Below are 24947 nucleotides of genomic sequence, written 5' to 3' on the forward strand. Positions count from 1 at the left end.
ACTAACTGCTCGTGGTGTTCCAACCCTAAAGCCCGTGATGATCACAGTAAGGGCTGGACGTTCGATCTTCAATGTCCTCTTCCTCCGTAAGATCTTGTGGATCCACTTCCATCTATTTTTAACTCTTAAGATTAATTTTCAGTTCATGCTTCCCATTTGAGTAAGAGAAGATCTAAGGGGGGCACTCAGAGATTTAGACATGTTCCTGGATTTCAGGTAAACACAAGGAATAGTATCAAAACCAGGCCTGAGTCTATAAGCAGCAAGAAGCTGTGGCTGGAGATGCTCCAGGCCAGGGCAGAACAAAACAAGGCAGGCTATGCTGGAAATGAGCTGCGTGCCCACAGATGTTGGGACAATGATGCCTGCTTCCTGGGACCAGATACGTATCCTCTGAGAGAAACCATGCTTCCTGTAAGTGTAAAGGGCTCCAAACTAAGGGAGAGTGAAAAAGACCTCAAAAGAGAAATTTCAGGGATTGACTCCACCAAGAGAGGTGCGGTCCAGGTTCTCAGCAGCAGGGTCTCTGAAAATACACATAGCAAAGTCCATGCGGTAAAGAGCCAACGATGGTGCATTTACTTGGTCCTGATGGAACCAACCCCCCCTTGTGGGACAGTGTCCTTTATCCTACCTCTCCTTCCCCTGAGCTCTGCTCTCATGGAAGAAAGGGGAAAGGACAATTATACTCTTTCCACCACTGGAGGTTTCCTGGCCTGGATTATGTGAAAACAGGGGAAGGGTAAAGTCTCATAAAGTTGGAGTTCGGTGTATTACAATGAACTGAAATTTTAAATGACTGAAATGAGAATCTTCTGACTCAAGAGGACTGGTAAAACAAGGGAGCATGGCTCAGATTTTATGGGGATGGGAAGAACAGAGTCAGAGAATGAGTTTAACAGGGAGTAGTGAGGAAAAACAAAGTCTGGATTCAGCTTCATCCATAAGTCAGTTCCCTCCGTTAGCAATTTAATGATTTCAGTTAAAACTGGGTAAGCAGATCTCTTCTTTCTAAGGGAGACAAAGAAAGGGAAACTCTGTATTTAACACTGAGTGCCAAAGAGGCACATTCCGTCCTGGCCTAAGGTCTCCTATGAAGATTCTGAGGTCCTACCTTATGACACCAGTGCAGGGAGAGTTCCCGCCCTTCCCAACACAACAAAAGTCCAAGTGCCTGAAAAAAAACAAAGAAAAAGTGGGTTATTTTGAAATTGCCATATTCCTACCCAAAGCACTGTTCTGGAACTCAGAATTCCTTTTACAGTCCGGCATTACATTCACGTCCCGCTACATCTGCACCTTTCATCATTTGGGAATTTGCCTGCTGTTCCTCTGCCTGGCAAATTTTCCCTCCCCATGCCATTGACCCTTAAAAGGTAGTTCAAATGTCACTTGCTACTTGTAACGTTCACCAGGAACCTAGAAAGAAGTTATTATCTTCTTTAGAATTCTGTACCAATCACCACACTGAAATCCTTCCCGAGTTCCTACCAATTTCTTTTCCCTGGGATGGAGCTTATTCCTGGTATTACTCAGAGCCACTAGGGAGAGAACAGGGGTCGGGGGCAGCCCTTCCAAGGGTCATTTAAAAGTTATTTCTTGAGGAACCAGTGCCATTGTTACAACTGTTAACCACTGTTGCTAACACTGGTGTTAGTCAATAAATCTTAATTAGATTTGAATCTAAATCTAAGTAGTCATCAAGTCCGTATGGAGATGGAGACCAAAAACTGTAATCCTCAGATGTGTAGGATATTACTGAGAGTTTGAAAGTATAAGGCACTCACCTTTTCATCAAAATAATTTTATGAATATGATTTTTATTTGTTCTTTACCAAGTCTTATAAAATATAATTTCTCATTTGAAAGAAAAGAAACAGGCCAGAAGAGTTATATGACTTGACAAAAGTAACAGACTAACCTAAGGGTAAAGCAGAAACAGGAGTTCCTATTGTGGCCCAGCAGGTTAAGGACCAAGGTTGTCTCTGTGAGCATATGGGTTTGATCCTGGCCTTGCTCAGTGTGTAAAGGATCTGGTGTTGCTCTGGTCATGGCATAGGCCACAGCTGTAGTTCCAATCTGACCCCCGGCCCAGGAACTTCCATATGCTGCAGGTACCGCCATAAAAAGAAAAAACAAAAAACAAAAAGATAAAGCAGCAATAGAATCCAGGTATCCTCAGTTGTTGCCACTGTATGCATCCAAAAAAGAGGCAGAATAGAGTAGAAAATTTGTTAAAAATATATTACTTATTGGACAATGGAACTCACCCCCACCTTAGAAGTTAATTGTACCATTTCAAATTCATTGTGTATGAGTGCAGTACAATTCAGTGGCTAGATTCTTGCCCTAAACACATCCTTCATCTGCATTTTCCTCACTAAAATGATAAGTTTTTGGAGCTCCCATTGTAGCACAGAGGATAAAGGATCCAGTGCTGTCTCTGCAGTGGTTCTTAGGTTGCTGCTGAGGTGCAGGTTTGATTCCCGGCCCAGCACAGCAGGTTAAAGGTCTGGCATTGCTGCAGCTGTTGCATAGATCACGGCTATGGCTCAGAGTAGACCCATGGCCAGGGAAATTACATATGCCTTGAGTGTGGCGAAAGGAAGGAAGGAAGGAAGAAAGAAAGAAAGAAAGAAAGGAAAGAAAGAAAGGAAGGAAGGAAAGAAAGGAAAGAAAGAAAGGAAGGAAGGAAGGAAGGAAGGAAGGAAGGAAGGAAGGAAGGAGAGAAAGAAAAGTTTCTAACAAGTCCCCTAGTCTCTGGCTATATCCACCCTCCTCACCACAACCTCCAGAAAGATTATCCTACCTAGAGATCTGATTTATGCCAAATGTCTTGGCCTACTTTTTGAGCCTTTCAAAAATCTGTCACAGGCCTATATCTTAGCCATGTTCCCCATTATTCTTCACTTTCCCCAACATGCTAACAGTGTGATTCTTCCAGCTTATCTAATCATACCACATACATTTCTGTCTTGCTGACTTTGTCACGATGTCCCCACAGTCTATGACTTTCTCATCTCCATAAAAGTAGGTCCAAATCCAACATTCCTTCAAGATCCCATGCCAGTGCCCCAATTTCCAAGAAGCCTCACTTAACCCCCTTGGCTGGAAATCTCCTCTTCCTTCTCAGAACCCATGTAGAATTTTATTTAGGCCTCTCTAATGACAATTACAATGTTCTGTCTGTGCTGGTTATTTCCGTTAAAAACTTAATTCTCTACTGTATTCTCAATTCACCGAATTAAGGACTATTGTAACTTTATCTCTAATACCTATTTCTTTGAAGTGCCCTGCATGAAAACAGAAACTACACATCTTGTTGATCTCTGCATCTTCAGTACTTATAATTTATATAATGATCAATATACGTTGAAAGAAAAATTAATGCAAATGGCAACTGATTGGGGGGTTGAGTTTTTCTATATCAGACAGGAAATCACTGGGAACAAGGAATTATGAAATTAGAGAAAGATATATATGCCCCATGTATAGGTGGGCACTAAAAAACTCCAGTTTTACCTAAAAGTCTTTTATAAGCTTTCCACTTCTGTAGACTCCTCTATTTCTTGGCCTGAATTTCTTACACCACATGACACTACTATGTTAGGAAGAGAAGCAGGGTCACTATGGCCTAAAGACTTTAACTAAAATGTACTTTGCACCTGGACTAGGGGACTAGCATTTGTACTTCAGAACAGGATTAACACACTCGCTAACTTGCAAGGCCCAGAAAGACTAATTCTCAAGAGATGGGCTATGGAATGAATAGTTCGATGTGCAGAGGTACTGCCATGCGAAGATGTATCTAAAATGACAATACTGAGAGAACCAGAAAATTAGCTGAGGAAAAGGATGTTCTCCCACCCTTTCAAAGAGTCAAAGTAGCAAGACACATCTTCTAACAGCACAAGCCTTTTTCCCCATCCATTTATCCCTCACGCCCAATATGCAGGTGGCTGATATCAACTGCAGTACCGCTAAGTGTGATCTGAGGTTCGGAGGGCTCCCAGGACCAACTGGGAACCATTCCACAGACAGGAGTACTTCATGAAGCTACTCAGGAAGGGAGTGGGATAAATGGGAAACATTACTCACCAACAGAAAAGATGTGTAGATAGCCAGGATCCAAAACAAACTCAGCAAGACAAGGGACCAGAAGAACCAGACTCCTGTACCTAGAAAAACAACCCTGCAAAAATGGGTTTCAATTCTTAAAATACGGTGAAAATTAGTAACATCTGTGTCAAGGACGGTGGAGACAAGACCAGACTAGATGAGGCACAAGAAAACAGAGGAAGCTAATTAGAGAAGCAATTTGGGAATAGATGTGTGAAGGGCTTTGCGATATCTGGTTGGGAATTTTAACATGGTCCTATAGGCGACTGGGTACCTTAATAGGGTTCTGCATGAATTGTATGGTTTTTAAAAGTTATTTATAGTTCATCCTCAAAAATTATGTCTTCTTTAAGATTCAATATAATACAGAAATTCTGGAACACCAAAAGAGAAAAAGTCACCCATAAGTTCACTTCATATCTTCGTAAAGCTGATACTTTCCATTTTGGCAGGTTCCCTTCCATACAGATGTGTTTTCCCACATAATTGTAAGCCACCAACTTACTCTCTCTTCTGTGTAAGAGATCTGGGCCCTTTATAAACAGTTCTAGTGTATTCTGTTCCCAAAGGAGTTTATGAGAGAAAACTGCTAAATGTTTGCTAAGAGAAACAGTGTTATATTTAGTCTAGGTATTACAGGTCAAAGAATTTGGACTCTTCATTTCAAGATAACAGATATTACTTCCTCTCCATAGAAGACCTGGACAAATTACACTTTGATGATATAAAATATGGTTAGTGAACATATAACCACATTAAGAAGAAAAAAGAAAATTCTCTTTGGTCAGCATCTAGAAGACACATCAAGAGAGAGAAATAGGCAAGCAGCTGTCCTAACAAGAGGGATCCCAGATTGAGACAGTGGGAAGAGTGCTCTGTAGAAAATGACCTCCCAACCAGGAATCAGTAACTGTGTAAGTAATGTTAACTAATTACCCCAATAAAGCCAACTAATATATAATACAATAGCTTGCACACAAAGACATAATTAATACAAGAATCAGAAAAGAACTGCAAAATAAATATATTCAAAATCTTCAGAGAGATAAAGGACTCATATCACATAAGAATAGGATGTTTAGGAGTTCCCGTCGTGGTGCAGTGGTTAACGAATCCGACTAGGAACCATGAGGTTGCGGGTTCGGTCCCTGCCCTTGCTCAGTGGGTTAAGGAATCTGGCGTTGCCGTGAGCTGTGGTGTAGGTTGCAGACGCGGCTCAGATCCCACATTGCTGTGGCTCTGGCGTAGGCCAGCGGCTACGGCTCCGATTCGACCCCTAGCCTGGGAACCTCCATATGCCGTAGGAGCGGCCCAAGAAATAGCAAAAAAGACAAAAAAAAAAAAAAAAAAAAAAAAAAAAGAATAGGATGTTTAAACACAAGTACAGTCATGATCAAAACAATGAAACAGAGATACTGAAAAATATGATCCACAAGGTAAACATAACAGCAGAATTAATCAAATGGCCAAAGAATTAATCAAATGGCTTAACCAAGTAGTGACATTGATTTTACTTTCCAAGGGAGAAAGAAAATTTAAGTTTTGCCATTTAATGGTACCTCTTCTTTATTTGTACTTATTATTGCTTTTTATTACAGTGAAAGGGTGCAAAACAAAATCAACAAAGAGAAAAGGAATATGGGAGAAAGTATGAAGGAAATCATATCTTTTAAAATCATTTCGGAGCAGGGGTTAACGAATCCGACTAGGAACCATGAGGTTGCGGGTTCGATCCCTGGCCTTGCTCAGTGGGTTAAGGATCTGGCATTGCTGTGAGCTGTGGTGTGGGTCACAGATGTGGCTCAGATCTGGTGTTGCTGTGGCTCTGGCGTAGGCCGGTGGCTACAGCACCGATTAGACCCCTGGCCTGGGAACCTCCATATGCTGTGGGGACAGCTCAAGAAAAGGCAAAAAGACAAAACAAAACAAAAATAAAATAAAATAAAATCATTTCCCTAGCCACATAAGATTTTTTCCCTCTCTATATCAACAGAGTGGTCTTCTTTTGTCTACTTACTTGCACATACACATTAGTTCAGCTCCAGACTTTCCCACCACATTCAGGTGAAGTTCCCACGTACCTGCTGTGGATTGCAGGTAAAGGAAGAATTGTGATATTTTTCTTTTTCTCTTCTACTTCTTCCCTTCTCCTTCACCTGTACTCACTCTAGTTGGTGGTGGTGGGTAACACAGGGGAGTGAGAAGAATGACAAGGTGCTTAGGTGACTGCCTGTGTACATCAGTGGGATATCAGAAAGGAAGTCTTTATTGAGGCCTCTTCTGAGACAGCATTTTCAAGCAGTTTTCTCTTTGCTCTTGGCCACTGCTTTACATCCCTCTAGCAACATAACCACGCTGCCCCTTTAAAGTACTTCTCATTCAATAGAAGTAGTGTTATGGGGGCACACTAGTCAATGCAAACTTCTAATCTAAATTCACATTCTTTGCACTGATGTTTAAATAAATCTTCTATGACCTCTTCCCTGCTCTCCCGCAGCTTCAAGGTACAGCTTTCCTGCATCTTATTTCAGTGCATACTCTACATACCACCATTCATTACATCAAAAGACGCACTGTGATGAAGCCTCAGGTACCTTCACATAGCAAGCAAAGAGGATACAAGTCTAACCCCATAACACCCACAAGGGAAAAATGAAAACTGACAGTTACTCCATCAAAAGTCTGTTCAACTCTCTCTAGCTAAGGGGAATAACTTGGAAAAGCTGGACAATATGATGTTTTTAAAGTCTAAATGAAGGCATCAGAGAGCTACCAGGCAGTGAAGAACTAAGTAACCAATGTCTAAATAAGAAAGGAAATCCAGAAACGTAACTTAGCATTTGGGTGATTTTTCTCTAAAAGAAGTGGTTGAGATCTAGCAAGGAGGACTTCCTGTATGTTGCGGGTCTAGAAATACAAAAAGAGAAGAGGGTAGTTTGTTAAATACTACACACTCTTGATTTGGGACCTTCTAGGGCATCCTAAGAGTAAACACAAACTAGAAATAGAATGCTTTTTGGAGATCGAATCTTAGCTTTGAATCATCTACATGTGTGAAATAAGATTAAGGTGAATAGGACTTGGGTACCTGTCAGTAACTCTGAGAGGACATATGCAATTCAAGGTCTCAAATTACCCATACAACTTTTTACATACAATATTTGACACTAATGAAAAATAATCAGGCATATTAGGAGAGGAGACCACATACTGAATGCCAAAAGAAACAATGGCTAAAATAAAACATATTCAGTAAATCTAGATAATAGAGGTATCCGGTACAGACTTCTAAATACCTATGCTTGAAAAATTTAGACTGGGACAAAATTAAGAATTTCAGTAGATACCTATTCATAAGAGGACCAATTAAGAATTCTATAAAGGAGAACACAGCAGCAAAAATTAAGAATTCAGTGAATGAATTTAGTAACAAGTAAACAGAGTCAAAAAGAATTTGTTTAACAAAAAATGAGTCAGGAGAAAAATATCAAGAATGAAACAGAGACATGAAAAAAAAACATGAGAAATGCACAAGAAAGGGTAAAACACTTTAGGGATAAACAGATAAGATCAAATATCCATAAAATTAAAGTAGAGGCGATAGAAAATGGGGCAAAAGCAATTTGAAAAGATAAGTACTGAGAACGTTTACAAAATGATTAAAAATATTATATTAGGACTTCCCATCGTGGCGCAGTGGTTAACGAATCCGACTAGGAACCATGAGGTTGTGGGTTCGGTCCCTGCCTTGCTCAGTGGGTTAACGATCCGGCGTTGCCGTGAGCTGTGGTGTAGGTTGCAGACGCGGCTCGGATCCGCGTTGCTGTGGCTCAGGCGTAGGCCGGTGGCTACAGCTCCAATTAGACCCTAGCCTGGGAACTCCATATGCCGCGGAGCGCCCAAGAAATAGCAACAACAACAACAGCAACAACAACAACAACAACAACAACAAAGAAAATGAGAAGGCAAGGCACAGACTGACTCTTTGCAAAGCATGCATATATGTATACATATATATGTATGTGTATGTACATATATATACACACATATATGCACCTATATAATCCCACCACACAATAATAGGAAACCAAACAAACCATAAAAAAAAATATATTATAATATTCTGGGATTATTCAGAAAAAAATTTACCATAAGGACTAGACTTTATACTATTTATTACAGAGGATGTTAGAGAAGGCTGTTACATCCTCCCTGATACGGGATCACTGGGTGATGTTTATACCTCTAATTTAAGTATCAGTATGTATGGTTAACTACTATTAACACTCTTGGTAGAGACATGGGAGAAGAGAAAAATTCATACATATATGATACATATATCCTTATATGTCATATATATTAAAAACATATATCATTCCAACATCTCTGTACATACACACATGCAGAATTCTAGTCTCCGTGTCACCAGTGGAGACCGTCCTCTGGTGTCACCAGTGGTGACGTTACTAACATAATGTAATTAGGGTTAATAATCAGTGGACTTTAAAGTAGGGAGATTATTCTGGATTATCAGACTGAACCAGTCTAATGAGCTCTAAAATCAGAAAAGGAAGGCAAAAGAAGTCAGTGAGATGAGAAATAAGGAGAAGTCAGAGAAATCTGAAGTATGAGAAGAACCTTAAACACCTCTGCTAGCTTTGAAGATAGAGAAGGCCACAAGCTAGAGGCTGAGGACAACTCCCATCTGACAACCACTAAAGAATGAGCATTTCATTCCTGGATTCTGCCAAACACTTGAAGCTGGAAGTGAATTCTTACTCAGAACCTCAGGTAAAAGCTCAGGCCACCCAACACCTTGATTTTGGTCTTATTTTCCTAAGTAGAGCACCCAGGCAAGCATGTCCCACTTCTAACCAACAAAACTGTGAGATAATAAATGGTTTTTTTTTTTTTTTTTTTTTTTTTGTCTTTTTGCCTTTTCTAGGGCCGCTTCCAGTGGCACATGGAGGTTCCCAGGCTAGGGGTCCAATCAGAGCTGCAGCCACCAACCTACACCAGAGCCACAACAATGCAGGATCTGAGCCGCGTCTGCAACCTACACCACAGCTCATGGCAATGCCAGATCCTTAACCCACTGAGCAAGGCCAGGGATCGAACCCGCAACCTCATGGTTCCTAGTCAGATTCATTAGCCACTGCGCCACAATGGGAACTCCCGGGTATTGTTTTATCCTACTCAATTTGTGGTAATTTTCTATGGCAAATTCCATGAAATTTACTTGTGGCTTTAGGATCAGTGCAAGCTCACTCTGATGTGTACAATCTATACGACGATGGAGTATTGGTATGGGGATTCTGCCTGCTTCTGAGTATGGTTATTGAACTATGCTTCCAGAACCAGAGAAATAACCACAGGGTGAGTCTGAGGGCCCACCAGGCCCACTGAAGAGATGGGCCTGAGCCAAAATTCCATTGATTACCTTGTATCAAAAAGCTCCTACTCTTACTACAGAATCATGATGGTGTTTTATAACTCCAGTTATTCATTTCAGTTCAGAGTCAGGTTCCAAAAATCCCACAAAAGTATTTCTTCTTCCCCAGTAACAAGCATCCTGGTAAATAATCAGAAGTTCTTCTAAGAGAAAACTAGGAGGAAGATTGATAGCACACATTTCTGACTGTACAGAAAGGTCCTTCCTCAATGCCTTCACCTATTTGGTAAATAAATAAAATAAAGAACAGGAAAACAATGGCAGAGATTAACAAAACTAAAAGTTGGGTTTTAGAAAAGGTGAACAAAAGACTAACCAACACCCAATTATGAGTAGCACTGGGAACAATTTCTAGTCATTTATGATGGAGCATGATAATGTGAGAAAAAAGAATGTAAACATGTATGTGTAACTGGGTCAGCATGCCGTACAGTATAAAATTGACAGAACACTGTAAACTAGCAATAATGGGAAAAAAATCATTACATATATTAAAAAAAAAAAGAACCCTCCAGAGAGTGGGCATAGAGGGAACTTATCTCAACATAATAAAAGCTATTTAGAGCAAACACAGAGCTAATATCATTCTCAATGGTGAAAAACTAAGAGAATTTCCACTAACAGCAGGAAATCCACTCTCACCGCTTTTATTTAACAGAGTATTGGAAGTCCTAGCCTTGGCAATCAGAGAAGAGAGAGTAATCCAAATTGGAAGAGAAGAGGTAAAAATGTCGCTGTTTGAAGATGACATGATACTATACATAGAATATCCTAAAGATGCTATCAGAAAACTACCAGAGATTATCAGTGAATTTGGTAAAGTTGCAGCATACAAAACTAATACAGAGAAATCTCTCTCATCTCATACACTAACAGTGAGATATAAGAAAAAGAAATTAAAGAAATAATCACATTCACCGTCACATCAGAAAGAATAAAATACCTAGGAATAAACCTACCTAAAGAGGCAAAAGAACTGTACTCTGAAAACTGTAACCCATAGAAAGAAACAAAAGAGGACACAGATGGAAAGATATACCACCTTCTTGGATGGGAAGAGTCTTTTGTGTATGGAAACATGAAAGACTGAATAGCCAAAGCAATTCTGAGAAAGAAAAACGCAACTGGAGGAATCAGGCTCCCCAACTTCAGGTTTTACTACAAAGCTACAGTCATCAAAACAATATGATATTGGCGCAAAAACAGAAATACAGATCAATGCGACAGGATAGAAAGCCCAGAAATAAACCCAAGCACCTATTATCAACTAATATACAACAAAAGAGGCAAGAATATACAATGAACAAAAGACAGACTCTTCAATAAGTGGTGCTGAGAAAACTGGACAGCTACATGTAAAAGAATGAAATTAAAACACTCACTAACACCATATACAAAAATAAACTCAAAATGGATTGAAGACTGGATAATATAAAACACTTAGAGGAAAACATAGGCAGAACACTCTCTGACATAAACTGTAGCAATATTTTTTCAAATCCACCTCCTCAAGTAATGATGATAAAAACAAAAATGAATGGGACCTAATTAAACTTAAAAGATTTTTCAGAACAAGGAAAATCATAAATAAAATGAAAAGACAACCCATAGAAAAGGAGAAATTCTTGGCAAATGAAGTGATGGACATGGGATTAATCTCCAAAATACACAAACAGGTCATGCCGCTCAATATCAAAACAAATAAACAACCTAATCAAAAAGCGAGCCAAAGAACTAAATAGACATTTCTCCAAAGAAGACATGCAGATGGCCAAAAAAATATTCATGCTTAACATTGCCAATTATTAGAGAAATGCAAATCAAAACTATACTGAGGTACCACCTCATACAGGTCAGAATGGCCATCATTACTAAGTCAACAAATAATAAATGCTGGAGGGGGTGTGAAGAAAAGGGAACCCTCTCACACTTCTGGTGGGAATGTAAATGGGTACAACCACTATGGAAAGCAGTATGGAGGTTCCTCAAAAAACTAAAAATAGGACTACCATATGACCCAGCAATCCTACTCATGGGCATCTATCCAGAGAAAATCATAATTAAAAAGCATACATGCACCCCAGTGTTCACCACAGCACTATTTACAATACTCAAGACATGGAGACAACCTAAATATGAACTAGCAGATAATGGATAAAGAAGATTGGTACATATATAAAATGGAGTATTACTTGGCCATAAAAAAGAATTAAATAATGACATTTGCAGGAATATGGATGGACCTAGAGATTATCATACTAAATGAAGTCAGTCAAAACAAAATACCATATGAGATCACTTATATGGGGACTCTAATAAAAATAGTACAAAAGAACTTATTTATAAAATAGAGACAGGAGTTCCCGTCATGGCGCAGTGGTTAACGAATCCGACTAGGAACCATGAGGTTGCGGGTTCGGTCCCTGCCCTTGCTCAGTGGGTTAACGACCCGGCGTTGCCGTGAGCTGTGGTGTAGGTTGCAGACGCGGCTCGGATCCCGCGTTGCTGTGGCTCTGGCGTAGGCCGGTGGCTACAGCTCCGACTGGACCCCTAGCCTGGGAACCTCCATATGCCGCGGGAGTGGCCCAAGAACCAAGAAATAGCAACAACAACAACAACAACAAAAAGACAAAAAGACAAAAAAAAAAAAAATAGAGACAAACTCACAGATTTCAAAAACCAATCTTATGGTTACCATAAGTGAAATGATTGAGGGGAGGAAAGAAATGGGAGGCTGGGAATAACACATACATACTACTCTAAAAACATGATTAATGAGAGAGAACCTACTGTATAGCACAGGAAAATCTACTTAATAGTTTGCAATAACCTATATGGGAAAAAAGAACGGATACATTTATATGTATGATTGATTCACTTTGCTATACACCTGAAACCTATACAACATTGTAAGTCAACTATACTCCAATAAAATTATGTTAAAAATAAATTTTAATAGAAAATAAAATTTAAAATACTGAAAAAGGCTATTTCTAGCCCCAAATTGCCCTCAGCTAAGTACATATACATCTAGTGAAAGCTATTCAAAACTTAGAATTATGTTCACTGATTAGAGGTCAATGTTCTCTTTCCTGTATTAAAATTATCTTGAACATAATCCCAATTAACATAGTTCAATCACCGTTTTCAACTTAATAAAAGTTTTAATTAGCAAAAAGAAAAAGAAAACAAACTTATGGTTATCAAAGGATACAGGTGGTGGGGAGGGATGGACTGGGGATCTGCAACTGGCATATGCACACCATGGTATATGGAGTAACTGGCCAACAGGGACCTGCTATACATAGTACAGGTTATTCTACCCAATATTCTGTGATAATTTATAGGGGAAAGAATCTGAAAAAGAATGGATATGTGTGTGTATATATATAATTGAATCACTTTGTTGTACAGCAGAAATTATCACAACATTATAAATGAACTATACTCAATATAACTTTAAAAAATGAAAAAAAAAAATGATGTAGAGGGTGTGGGAAAAGGGAACTCTACTACGCTGTTGGTGGGAATGTAAACTGGTACAGCCGCAATGGAGAAAAGCATGGACGATCCTCAAAAAATTAAAAGTAGAACTACCATATGTTTCAGCCATCCCAGTCCTTGGCATTTAACCAGAGAAAAATAGAGAAGCACAGTAGCAATGAGCATACCTAGCATTCAGATATTGGTATTTAACATTATCCTTTAATAAAAAGAACCAAGGTTCTTAAAAAAATGAAGCGATAGAAAAATGTATTCTATGTAAATGAAAAGGAAAACCATGAGATACCACCTCACACCAGTCAGAATGGCCATCATTAATAAGTCCACAAATAACAAGTGCTGGAGGGGCTGTGGAGAAAAGGGAACCCTCCTGCACTGTTGGTGGGAATGGAAACTGGTACAGCCGCTATGGAGAACAGTTTGGAGATACCTTAGAAATCTATACATAGAACTTCCATATGACCCCACAATCCCACTCTTGGGCATCTATCCGGACAAAACTCTACTTAAAAGAGACACATGCGCCCACATGTTCATTGCAGCACTATTTAGCCAGGACATGGAAACAACCCAAATGTCCATCAACAGATGATTGGATTCGGAAGATGTGGTATATAGACACAATGGAATACTACTCAGCCATAAAAAAAGAATGACATAATGCCATTTGCAGCAACATGGATGGAACTAGAGAATCTCATCCTGAGTGAAATGAGCCAGAAAGACAAAGACAAATACCATATGATATCACTTATAACCGGAATCTAATATCCAGCACAAATGAACATCTCCACAGAAAAAAAATCATGGACTTGGAGAAGAGACTTGTGGCTGCCTGATGGGAGAGGGAGGGAGTGGGAGGGATCGGGAACTTGGGCTTATCAGACACAACTTGGAATAGATTTACAAGGAGATCCTGCTGAATAGCATTGAGAACTTTGTCTAGATACTCATATTGCAACAGAACAAAGGGTGGGGGAAAAATGTATACATGTAAGGATAACTTGATCCCCTTGCTGTACAGTGGGAAAAAAAATAAATTATAAAAAAAAGAAAGAAAATGAAGAAAAAGTGTGTGTAAAAACACAGACAAAATAAACCTTAAAACAAAGACTGTAACAAGAGAAAAAAAGAAAAACATTGCATTACGATAACTGGATCAATCCAAGAAGATAGGACACACAGACACACACACAGACACACACATTCTTAGGACCACCTAAATACATAAAGCAAATATTAAAACCATAAAAGAAGAAATTGATGGTAACGCAATAATAGTCGGGGAATTTAACACCTTATTTACATCAATGAACACATCATTCATACAGAAAATCAACCAGGAAAAACTGACCCAAAATGGCACTCTGAACATGTTGAAACTAATAGATACCGTACATGCCATCCAAAGAAGAATACACACTCTTTTCAAAGGCATGGGGAACATTTCCCATGATAAATCACATGCCAGACCAAAAATCATGTCTTAATAAACTTAAGATTATCACATCAAGCATCTTTTCCAACCACAATGGTAGGAGACTAGAAATCAACCTCAAGAAAAAAATTGCAAAAAATCACAAACACATGGAAGCTAAATAATATGCTACTAAAACCAAACAACTCACTAAATAAATGAAAGCCATGAATTTTTTAAAACTTGGGAGACAAATGAAAATGCTCCAAAATCTATGAGCCATAGCAACAGCAGTTTGAAGAGGAAAGTTTATAGTGGCAAAAGCTTACCTTAGAAAATAAGAAAAACCTCACATCAACATATACCTAAAGGACTAGGAAAAGAACAAACAAAACTCGAGATTAGTAAAGGAAAGAGATCATGAGGATCAGACTAGAAATAAATGAAATAAAGACTAGAAAAACAAAAGCAAAAGTCAATGAAACTAAGAGCTAGTTCCTTAAAAAGGTAAACAAACCTGGTATATTGTTAGCCAGACTCATCAAGAAAAAAAGAGAGGGCCCAAATCAACAAAATCAAAAATGAAAAAGAATTTATAACTGACACCACAGAAATATAAAGGGTCACAAGAGATTACTATAAATAATGAAATGCCAATAAAGTGGACAATCTATAAGAAACTGATAAATTCCAAGGATGTATAATCTAAGTCTGAATCAAGAAGAAATAGAAACTATGAACATACCAATTACTGGTAATCATACTGAATTAGCAATAATTTTAAAAATCTGAACAAATAGAAGTTTGTGACCGATGGCTTCATGGGTGAAATCTATGAAACATTTAAAGAATATTTAACACCTTTCCTTCTCAAACTATTTGCCAAAAAATTACAGAAAAAAAAGAATGCTTTCAAACTCATTCCATGAGGCCAGCATCACACTGATAATAAAACAACAAATATAATCAAAAAGAAAATTACAGGCCAGTATTACTGATGAACATAGATGCAAAGTTCCTCAATAAAATATTAGCAAATGAAATTCAATACTATATTAAAAGGATCATACACCATGACCAAGTGGGATTTGTATCAGCAAAGCAAGAATAGTTGAACATCCACCACTTATCCACTGAATCAATCAGTGTGATACATAACGTTAACAAATTGAAGGGAAAAATCATATGAACACCTCAATATATGTCAAAAATAGGCTTTTGAAAAAAATTCAATATCCATTTACAGTAAGAAAAAACTGTCCAAGTGGGTATAGAGGGAATATGCCTCAACACAATAAAGGCAAAACCCACAGCTAACATCATACTCAACAGTGAAAAGCTGAAAGTATTTCTTCTATGACTGGGAACAAGAGAAGGATCTCCATCCTGCTTTTATTCAAGAGAGTATTGGAAACCCTACCCACAGTCATCAGACAAGAAAGGAAACAAAAGGATCCAAATTGGAAAAAAAGAAGTAAACTGTCACTGGTAGCAAATGATATGATACTACTTACACAGGTATCCTTAAAGATGCCACCAATAAAGTATTCGAATACATCAACGATTTTGGTCAAGTGGCAGGGATAAAAAAATTACAGAAATCTGTTGCATTTCTATAAACTAATGAGAACATCAGCGACAGAAATTAGAAAACAAAATTATTTACAATCATAACAAAAAAAATATTTGTGAATAAATTTAAAGAGGTAAAGGACTTATACTAGAAAGACCCTATGACCTTGATGAAAGAAACTGAAGATGGACACAAAACAGATAAAAGATACACCATGCTTATGGACTGGAAGAATTAGTATTGGAAGAATTAGTACCTAAGGCAATGTACATATTCAATGCAATCCATATTAAAATACTAATGGCATTTTTCACAGAACTACAACAAATGATTCTAAAATTTAAATAGGAACAAAAATATCCCAAATAAATGAAAAAACCAAAGAAAGAACCAAGGTGGGGGTATCATACTCTCTGATTTCAAGGTACTACAAAGCAACAATAATCACAGCACTATGGTACTGGCACAAAAACAAATAGATCATCTTAACAGAATAGAGAGCCCATAAACAAACATACACACATACAGGCAATTAATCTATGATGAAGGAGGCAAGAACATATGGTGGGGAAAAAGCCTCTTTAATAAGTGTTATTAGGAAAAATGAACAACACGCAAAAGAATCAAACTTGACTACTTTATTACACCATATACAAAAATAAGCTCAAAGAGGATTAAATCTAAGACCTGAAACCATAAAATATCTAGAGGAAAACACAGGCAGTAAACTCTTTGACACTGATCTTAGCAATGTTTTTAAAATATATCTCAAGAGTAACAAAAGCAAAAATAAACAAAAGGTACTCTCTCAAACTCAAAAGCTTTTGCATAGTGAAGGAAACTATCAACAAAATGAAATGTAGCCTACTGAATGGAAGAAAATATTTGCAAATCACATATGTGATTAAGGGGTTAATAGCTAAAATATTTAAAGAACTCATACAACTCAACAGAAAAAAAGCAAGCTGGTTAAAACTGGGAGGAGGACTGGAATAGGCATTTTTCCAAAGAAGACATGTGAACGGCCAACAGGCACCTGAAAAGATGCTCATCATCATTAATCATCAGGGAAATGCAAATGCAAATCAAAACCACAGTGAGATATCATCTCATATCTGTCAGAATAGCTATTATCAAAAAGACAACAAATAAGAAGTGTTGGCAAAGATATGGAGGAAAGGCAACACTTCTGCACTGTTGGCTTGTTACAGCCACTACGGAAAACAGTATGAAGAGTTTGTCAAAAATTAAACACAGATTACCACACAATCTCGCAATTCCACTTCACAGTATTTTCCTGAAGAAAACAAAAACACTAAATCGAAAACATAAATGTACCCCTATATTCACTGCAGTATCATTTACCTTAGCTAAGATATGGAAGTAACCTAAGTGCCCGTCAATAGATGAATGGATAAAGATTATATATATCAATAGATGAATGGATATATATATATGAATGGGATATTATTCAGCCGTAAAGAAGAAAACAATCTTGCCATTTATGACATCAGGGGTGGATCTTGATAGTATTATGCTAAATGAAGTAAGACAGACAAGGAAAGACAGATACTATATAATTTTATTCATACGTAGAATCTAAAATATAAAACAAATGAACAAACATAACTAAACAGAAACAGTCATAGATACTGAGAACAAACTGGTGGTTGCCAGAGAGGAGGAGGGTGAAGGGAGGAGAGAAGTAGGTGTGGAGGATAAGAGGTACAAACTCTGAGTTACACAATAAATGTGTTATGGTTATGCAAGGTACAGTGCAGAGAATGTGCACAATAATTATGTGATATTATGGTGACAGATGGTAGCCAGACTTATTTTGGTGATCATTTTGAAATATATAAAAAAGGAAGATCACTATATTTGTCCTGGGAAATAACACAGTATTGTAGGTCAACTGTACTATGAAATTAAACAAACAAATATCCAAAAACTCATAGAAAAAGAGATCAAGTTATGGTCATCAGAGGTGGAGGTAGGAGGAGGGGGAATTGAATGAAGGGAGTCAAAAAGTGCCAACTTCCTATTACAGATAATAAATGCTAGGGATATAGTCTATAACAAGATAAATATAATTTAACACTGCCATATGTTTTCATATATAAAAGTTGTTAAGAGAGAAAATGCTGGGTTCTCATCAAAAGGAAAAATGTTTTTCTATTTCTTTAATTTTGTGTCTATATGAAATGATAGATGTTCACTAAATTTATTGTGGTAATAATTTCATGATGTATGTAAGTCAAATCATATTGCTATACACCTTAATTTTACATAGAGTTATATGTCAATTATACCTCAATAAAACTAGAAGAAAAAAAGATCCTAGAAATATATTCACAAATATATGATCAATTTATCTACAACAAAGGGGCCATGAGCCAAAAATATAATTAGGAAACAACAGTCTCTTCAACAAATGGTGCTGGGGGAACTGGACAACTACACACATAAGAATGATTCTAGACCACTCTCTTACACTATATACAAAAGTCAACTCAAAAGGGATCAAAGACTTGACATAAAACCTGACACAAAACTCCTAGAAGCAAACATCGGTTGTAAGCTCCCTGAAATCAGTCTTGATGATATCAAAAACAAAGGTGACAAAAGCAAAAGCAAGTAAGTATGACTACATCAAACTAAAAAGCTTTTATACTACAAAGGAAGTCATCAACAAAATAAAAAGGCGAGCTACAAAATAGAATAAAATATATGCAAATTATACATGTGACTAAGGGGTTAATGTATAAAATATAGAGGGAGCTCATATAACCTCATAGAAAAAACATTATAATTAAAACTGGAAGAGGATCTGAAGAGACATTTTTCCAAAGACATCCAAAGCTAACCAGGTACATGAAAAGGTCCTTAATATCACTAATCATCAAGGAAATGCAAATCAAAACCACAAAAGAGATATTACCTCACACCTGTTAGAATGGCTATTACTGAAAAGACAAAATATAACAAGTGTTCACAAAAATGTGGAGAGAAGCAAATACTTGTGCACAATTCATGGGACTGTAAACTGGTATAGCCACTCAGGAAAACAGTATAAGGATTCCTCAAAAAATTAAAAACAGAACTACCATATGATTCAGCAGTTCCACTTCTGGGTATCTGCCTGACAGAAGCAAAAACACTAGCTCAAAAAGATATTTGTACCCCCCACTCATATTCACTGTGGCACTATTTACAATAGCCAAGACATGAAAACAACCTTAGCGTCCACTGATGATCTGATAAAGAAAATGTGGTATACACATACAAGGGGCTATTATTCAGCCATATAAAAAAATGAAAGATGTTATTTACGACAAAAAGGATGGACCTTGAAGGCATTATGCTAAGTGAAATGAGACAGATAAAGATAAATACCTTATGACCACACACACATGTGAAAGACAAAAACCAAATGAACTAAGTAACCCACAGACACAGAGAACAGATTGGTGGTTGCCAGAGGTGGAGTGGACAAAATGGGTCAAGATGGAAAAAAAAAAGGTATACACTTCCAGTTATAAAATAAACATGTCCTAGGGGTGTAATTTATACGGTATGGTAACTATAGTTAATAATACTATATTGTATATTTGAAAGATGCTAAGAGAGCGTTTCTTAAAAATTCTCATCACACACAAAACTGTAACTACAGGCAATGAAGAATGTCAAGTAGACTTGCTGTGGTGATCATTTCACAACACATAAAAATAGCAGGTCATTATGCCGTGCACCTAAAACAAGCGTCATACTGTATTTCAACGTCATACTGTATTTCAATTACATCTTAATAAAAAGTTTTTTTACAAACCCGAGGAAATTTTATAAAGGAATGAAATACTTTTACATTTCCAACACTGTGGAATAATTTAGAACAATCCATAAATAAAGACTGCATGTAGACTAATGAGAAAACTAGATCCCACAAGATAAAAATGTGCAAAGAAAACTAAAAAGAAAATTAGTAAAGAAACCAGTTTTGACACTTAGTCAATAATTAAATTAAAACCAAATCCATCTATAAAATATATTAAAATGATTCAAAATTGGAATAGTCAATGCTGTCAATGGAAGGTTAGAGTGGAAATTCAGATACCTCTGTTGTGAATGAAAACTATTACTACCTTTTGAGAAAGTACTCTGGCAATAAGAATAATGATTTTACTAGCTTTATTCTTCTTGACTGAACAATGCCACTTGTAAGAGCATAAGGCAGAATACAAAGATTTCTCTGCACTCTTATTCTATAAAAACAAGAAAATTGGCAACACTCTTAATGCCTAACAATAAGTAAGTGTACTAGAGTATCTTCATGTCAGGAAATACTGTAACACCACTATAAATGATTTTCATTAAGAGTTTTAACAATTCGTCAAAATGTTTATTACTATTTTAAGTTTAAAAGAAAAGTAAAATTATGTATATGAATCAAGCATAATGATATAAAAATAAGCATAGGAAAAAACACTGAGAAGTATGTCACCCTGTTTTCTACTTTTCTGCATTTTTACATTTAAAACAACAAACTGTATTTTAATTCTATAAGAAAAAAATAAACTTAGTTTTTTAAAAACCTTATGGTCAAAGATATCCCTTTGTCCTCCAAACACCAAATAATGGGTAAGTTTTGCAACAATCAGGCCACAGAAACTCCAAGAGCTGGGAGCAGTTGAGGAAGAGGAGTCTGGCCAGAAAGGCTGCTGAGACTGGACACCCTTTCTGTCTTCAGAGTCCTAGGAAGCCCCCTCAAGACAGAAGTAAGAAGCAGAGACTGGAGTGAGGCAGAGACACCAGGGTTCAGGGACAGAGATCATGAAGACCAACACTAGCAAGTGGCATCAGTAACCCAGACACAAAGACCCAGGAGCAAGGGGTCAGGGAGCCACGTGAACAGAAGCACTGGGCACAGGAAGCACACAAAGCTTCCCCCGAGCCAGACCCGAGAGGGGGAGAGTGTGCACAGGGGAAGGGAAGTGTGACAGCCGAGGCTGCCCAGCATCCTCACTCCTCCCCAGAGCCAGGTCTCCCATCCACCAGCTGCAGAAAACCCAATTTGGTCCACCCTCCCTCGTAGCCATCTTTTTAGCTTGAGGTTGTATCCATGTGGCTATTAGACCAAAGAGGCCTTACACATATGAAAATATAAAAAGGAAAACTTACCAGTTAAAGCCATTGTATTCGTTTGAGGATTCTATCCACACGAACAGCAAAAGCACAGTCAGACAAAATGCAGCAATCAGCCACGGGTAAAATAGTTGATCTATCTGGGAAGAGAAAGAAGGATGGACAGAGGAACGTACCTGCCTAATCCAGGGAAGCCTTCTATGTCCCAAGAGAAATTAATGATCCAACTGGTCAGAATCTTGGACCCTAGCTAGGCTGAGTTTATAAATAAGTGAAGGTACATGATATGACCCTCCTCTTACTTCAGTGGGCTCATCATTTGTTCTCCTACATGGTATAGCCCACCAGAGAGGCCCAATACATATGGCTAACAGAAAGAAAAAGGCATTCAGTGAGGCTGGGCCACATGAAAAAAAATGGTATTTTACAGAAAGAAAAAGGCACTCAGTGAGGCTGAGCCTTACCAGTGAAAAATGGTATTAGCCTGACCAACAATGAAGGAGCACCTCCTTTCTCACTTGCTGTTATTTTTCTCATAAGTGCAGCTCCTTTGGGAAACTCACACTGAAGAGAGATTTAAAGACTCAGGTATTCCTGAAATCCCTAGCTAAAAACATTAAAGGTAACTAAACCTCTCTTTTTCTTCAAGATTCACTTATTAATAAAAGCAAAAGTGAATAAATGGATAAATTAATGACAAGAAAGAGGAGAAATGAAGAATAAAAGTGAAGGAAATGAAGAAAATGAGCGCATGTTTCAGGAAGGTCGACTTTGGCTCCAGAATCGTGCTCATCCTTTCAAGGAAGAACTAGAGCCCTCGCATGCCCAATCCTGAAGACTCTAATGAGCCCTCATCAAGGCGGGGACCAGCCATGTTCCCCTTATCCAGATCCTTCCCATCTCTCATTACCAAAGAACAGCAGCAAAGTGGACGTCTAGGTTCTTTCTGTTTGGCTTCCCACTTGCAGCTGTAGCAGCCAGAAAGGTAAGTAATGTAGCATTCATAGTTGAAGTTGCGTTCGATCCATGAATTAAACTCTCTCCATCTTCCTGTCTCCTGGGGCTCAGTCTCAATCCTGTCAACGTTTTGCATAGTTCACCCTTTTGCTGAAATGATAAATAAAACAGTCAGAATCCAGTGGCTCCCTCATATGTCTCCTACTCTACCATTCTACAGAAAATTCCCTCATAAATGGATAGATCTTAAGTCTGTTCTCTGTGTCTGTGAGTCTGTTTCTGTTTTGTAGACAGGTTCATCTGTGCCATATTTTAGATTCCACATATAAGTGATATCATATGGTATTTTTCTTTCTCTTTCTGACTTACTTCACTTAGCATGAGACTCCATAGCTGCCAAGGGGGAGCAGGGAAGGAATGGGATGGACAGGGAGTTTGGGATTGAATAGTTAAATGTAATAGTTTTACATTAAATTTAATAGTTAAATGTAATAGTTAAATGCAAACTATTACATTTTAAATGGATAAGCAATGGGGTCCTACTGTACAGAACAGGGAACTATATCCAATCTCTTGGGATAAAACATGATGGAAGATTGTATGAAAGAAATAATGTTTATATATTTATATATATATATATATATATGTATATATGACTGGTCACTCTGCCGTCCAGCAGAAATTGACACAACACTGTAAGCCAACCATAGTCTAATTTCTAAAAATCTCACCATAATCAAAAAATGGAAATATCTTTCAAAAGTTTACAATCCAGGATATTTAACTGGATTTAGAGTAGAAGAGGAGAGCTTGATCTTATCTTTCCCATCAACTAGGTGAGTATGAATGGCAGTCATTGCAGCAGTCAATGTTTGGTCTTCTCACCTCTAACGGGGTACCATGTTCTCTGTCCTAGCCAACTGAAAAACATCAAATTAGGAACTAGATATGAATATGTTTTTAAAACAGCAGTATGCTCTTGAAATAATTTGAGAACTTAAGAGGCATGGATGAGGTATATTTAAAACATACAGTCTTTGAATAATGAGCTATCCATTATAAATGGTGCATTCCTTTCTCTCCTCTCACATATGGCTTTTTTTAAGTTAGCCTCAATGTGAAATGATGGAATATTTAGAATAGCAATTTCTGAAATAAGACAAGTTTATTTTTGCTTTTGATAACCCAAGAATGTCAAAAGGCAAAAGAACAAATTACGTAGTACATGGCTTCACGATGTTGTTAACGCCAAGACACCTTCCATTTTCTCTTCCACTACAGTCCACGGCTTCCTTTTCAGGGTCCGAAATGCTGCTTGAGATTTATCTATGACCCCAAATTCCAACTAGACAGGAAGAGGAGGAAGGAACACAGAACGGTGCTTGCCCTTGTTTTAAGAATGTTTCAAGAAGCTGGACATATTTCAGTAACGAGGTTTTCCTTACTAGCAAAAAGCAAAACCCCCAAACAACCAAATATTGAAAGGCATCTAGCTGTCACTGTTGCATTTTCTAATCTTTCTATGCCAGGATAAAGTTCTCAGACACAGCAGCTTCCAGAGAACATGTGCAAGTGGGATAAAGAAAGAAAAAAAAGTTAAATGAAACAAATAGAAACAGTCTTAAAGACCTGACCCTTGGTCTCTGCCCCTGGAAGTGCTTTGCTGTGCTCCACTTTACTTTTTTACAAAGGCACTCTGGAATAATCCTCCTATATTAAGTGATTCAAAAATGGGGCAAAATATGAAACGATGGGTTTCAGAGAGCACACAGGAGGTAGGGAAGGAGAGCTGTCCTTGAGAGAGGGGAGACAAAGGCGGTGAGTGTCATGAACGTCCTGCTTATAGTCTGAACAGGGTCTCCAGGATGAAGCAGTAGATGTGAGAACCCAGTGGAGCCTGGCAGTATCCCAGAACTGCGCTGAAAGAAACGGGAATTGGGGGAAATAAATGTTCCCCTGGGTCTCTGACTGAATACTAATCAATACCTGCTCACAAAGAAACTACCTGAGCGTAGAAAGACAACCTCCAAGGCTCACAAAAGGCAGGGAAGAGTTGGTGTTTCCACCAGAGCAGAAAAATCTTGTAACATAGGTGATGCCACGTATCATATTCAGAAGGGTATTGCCTCAGTAGTGGGAAAAAAAATAGGTCTACATTAAAGGTTTCTATGGTCAAGCCAAACAAACTTAAAGGTGAGCTTCAAAATAATCGAAATATCTCCAAGGTACTTGACTAGGTTCTGGAACAAAGATCAAGAATACTTTTTTAAAAATACAAAAAGCAGCCAACAAAGCCAAATTCACAATGCCATCCATCCAATGAAAAATTACCAGGAACATTAAAAAAAAAAAGCAAAAAAAAAATCACAATTCATAAATAGGAAAAATCAATCAACAGCAATTCAGAAATGTTTCAGATGACAGATTTAGCAGGCAAGGGCATTAAAGCATCATTACAACTCTATCCAATATGTTCAAGAAAGTAGAAGAAAATAATATTTAAAGGGAAGATATGAAAGACAGTTTTAAAAGATGTAAACTGAACTTCTACAGATCAAAGATATAATGTATGAGTTGAAAAATACACTGCTATGATTAAGAGGAGATTATATACTGTAGAGGAAAAGATTAGAGAACTTGAGAATTCAAAAAAAGGGAAACTGTGAGCTTCAGTACAACTATAAGAATTCTAAGACAAATGTGACTAGGGCTGCTGAAAGGGAGAGGGAGAAAATAAGAGACAAAAACATTATCTAAAGAATCAATAGCCAAAAATTTTCCAT

At 37.7% G+C, this 24947-nt stretch overlaps 1 protein-coding gene across 1 annotated transcript in view; it reads right to left on the minus strand.

Moving 5' to 3' along the window:
- The window catches only part of LOC100525597 (glycerophosphodiester phosphodiesterase domain-containing protein 4-like), a 105504-nt gene extending 89454 nt beyond the window's left edge, over window positions 1-16050 (minus strand). The window contains exons 1-3 of the mRNA XM_021063935.1: window positions 16007-16050; window positions 4099-4192; window positions 1115-1174 (exon numbers count right to left, since the gene is read on the minus strand). Coding sequence (XP_020919594.1) covers window positions 1115-1174; window positions 4099-4192; window positions 16007-16050 — 198 coding nt within the window. The remainder of the gene's footprint in view (window positions 1-1114; window positions 1175-4098; window positions 4193-16006) is intronic.

The sequence above is a fragment of the Sus scrofa genome, chromosome 9 (genome assembly GCF_000003025.6).
Source record: "Sus scrofa isolate TJ Tabasco breed Duroc chromosome 9, Sscrofa11.1, whole genome shotgun sequence".
Taxonomy (NCBI): domain Eukaryota; kingdom Metazoa; phylum Chordata; class Mammalia; order Artiodactyla; family Suidae; genus Sus; species Sus scrofa.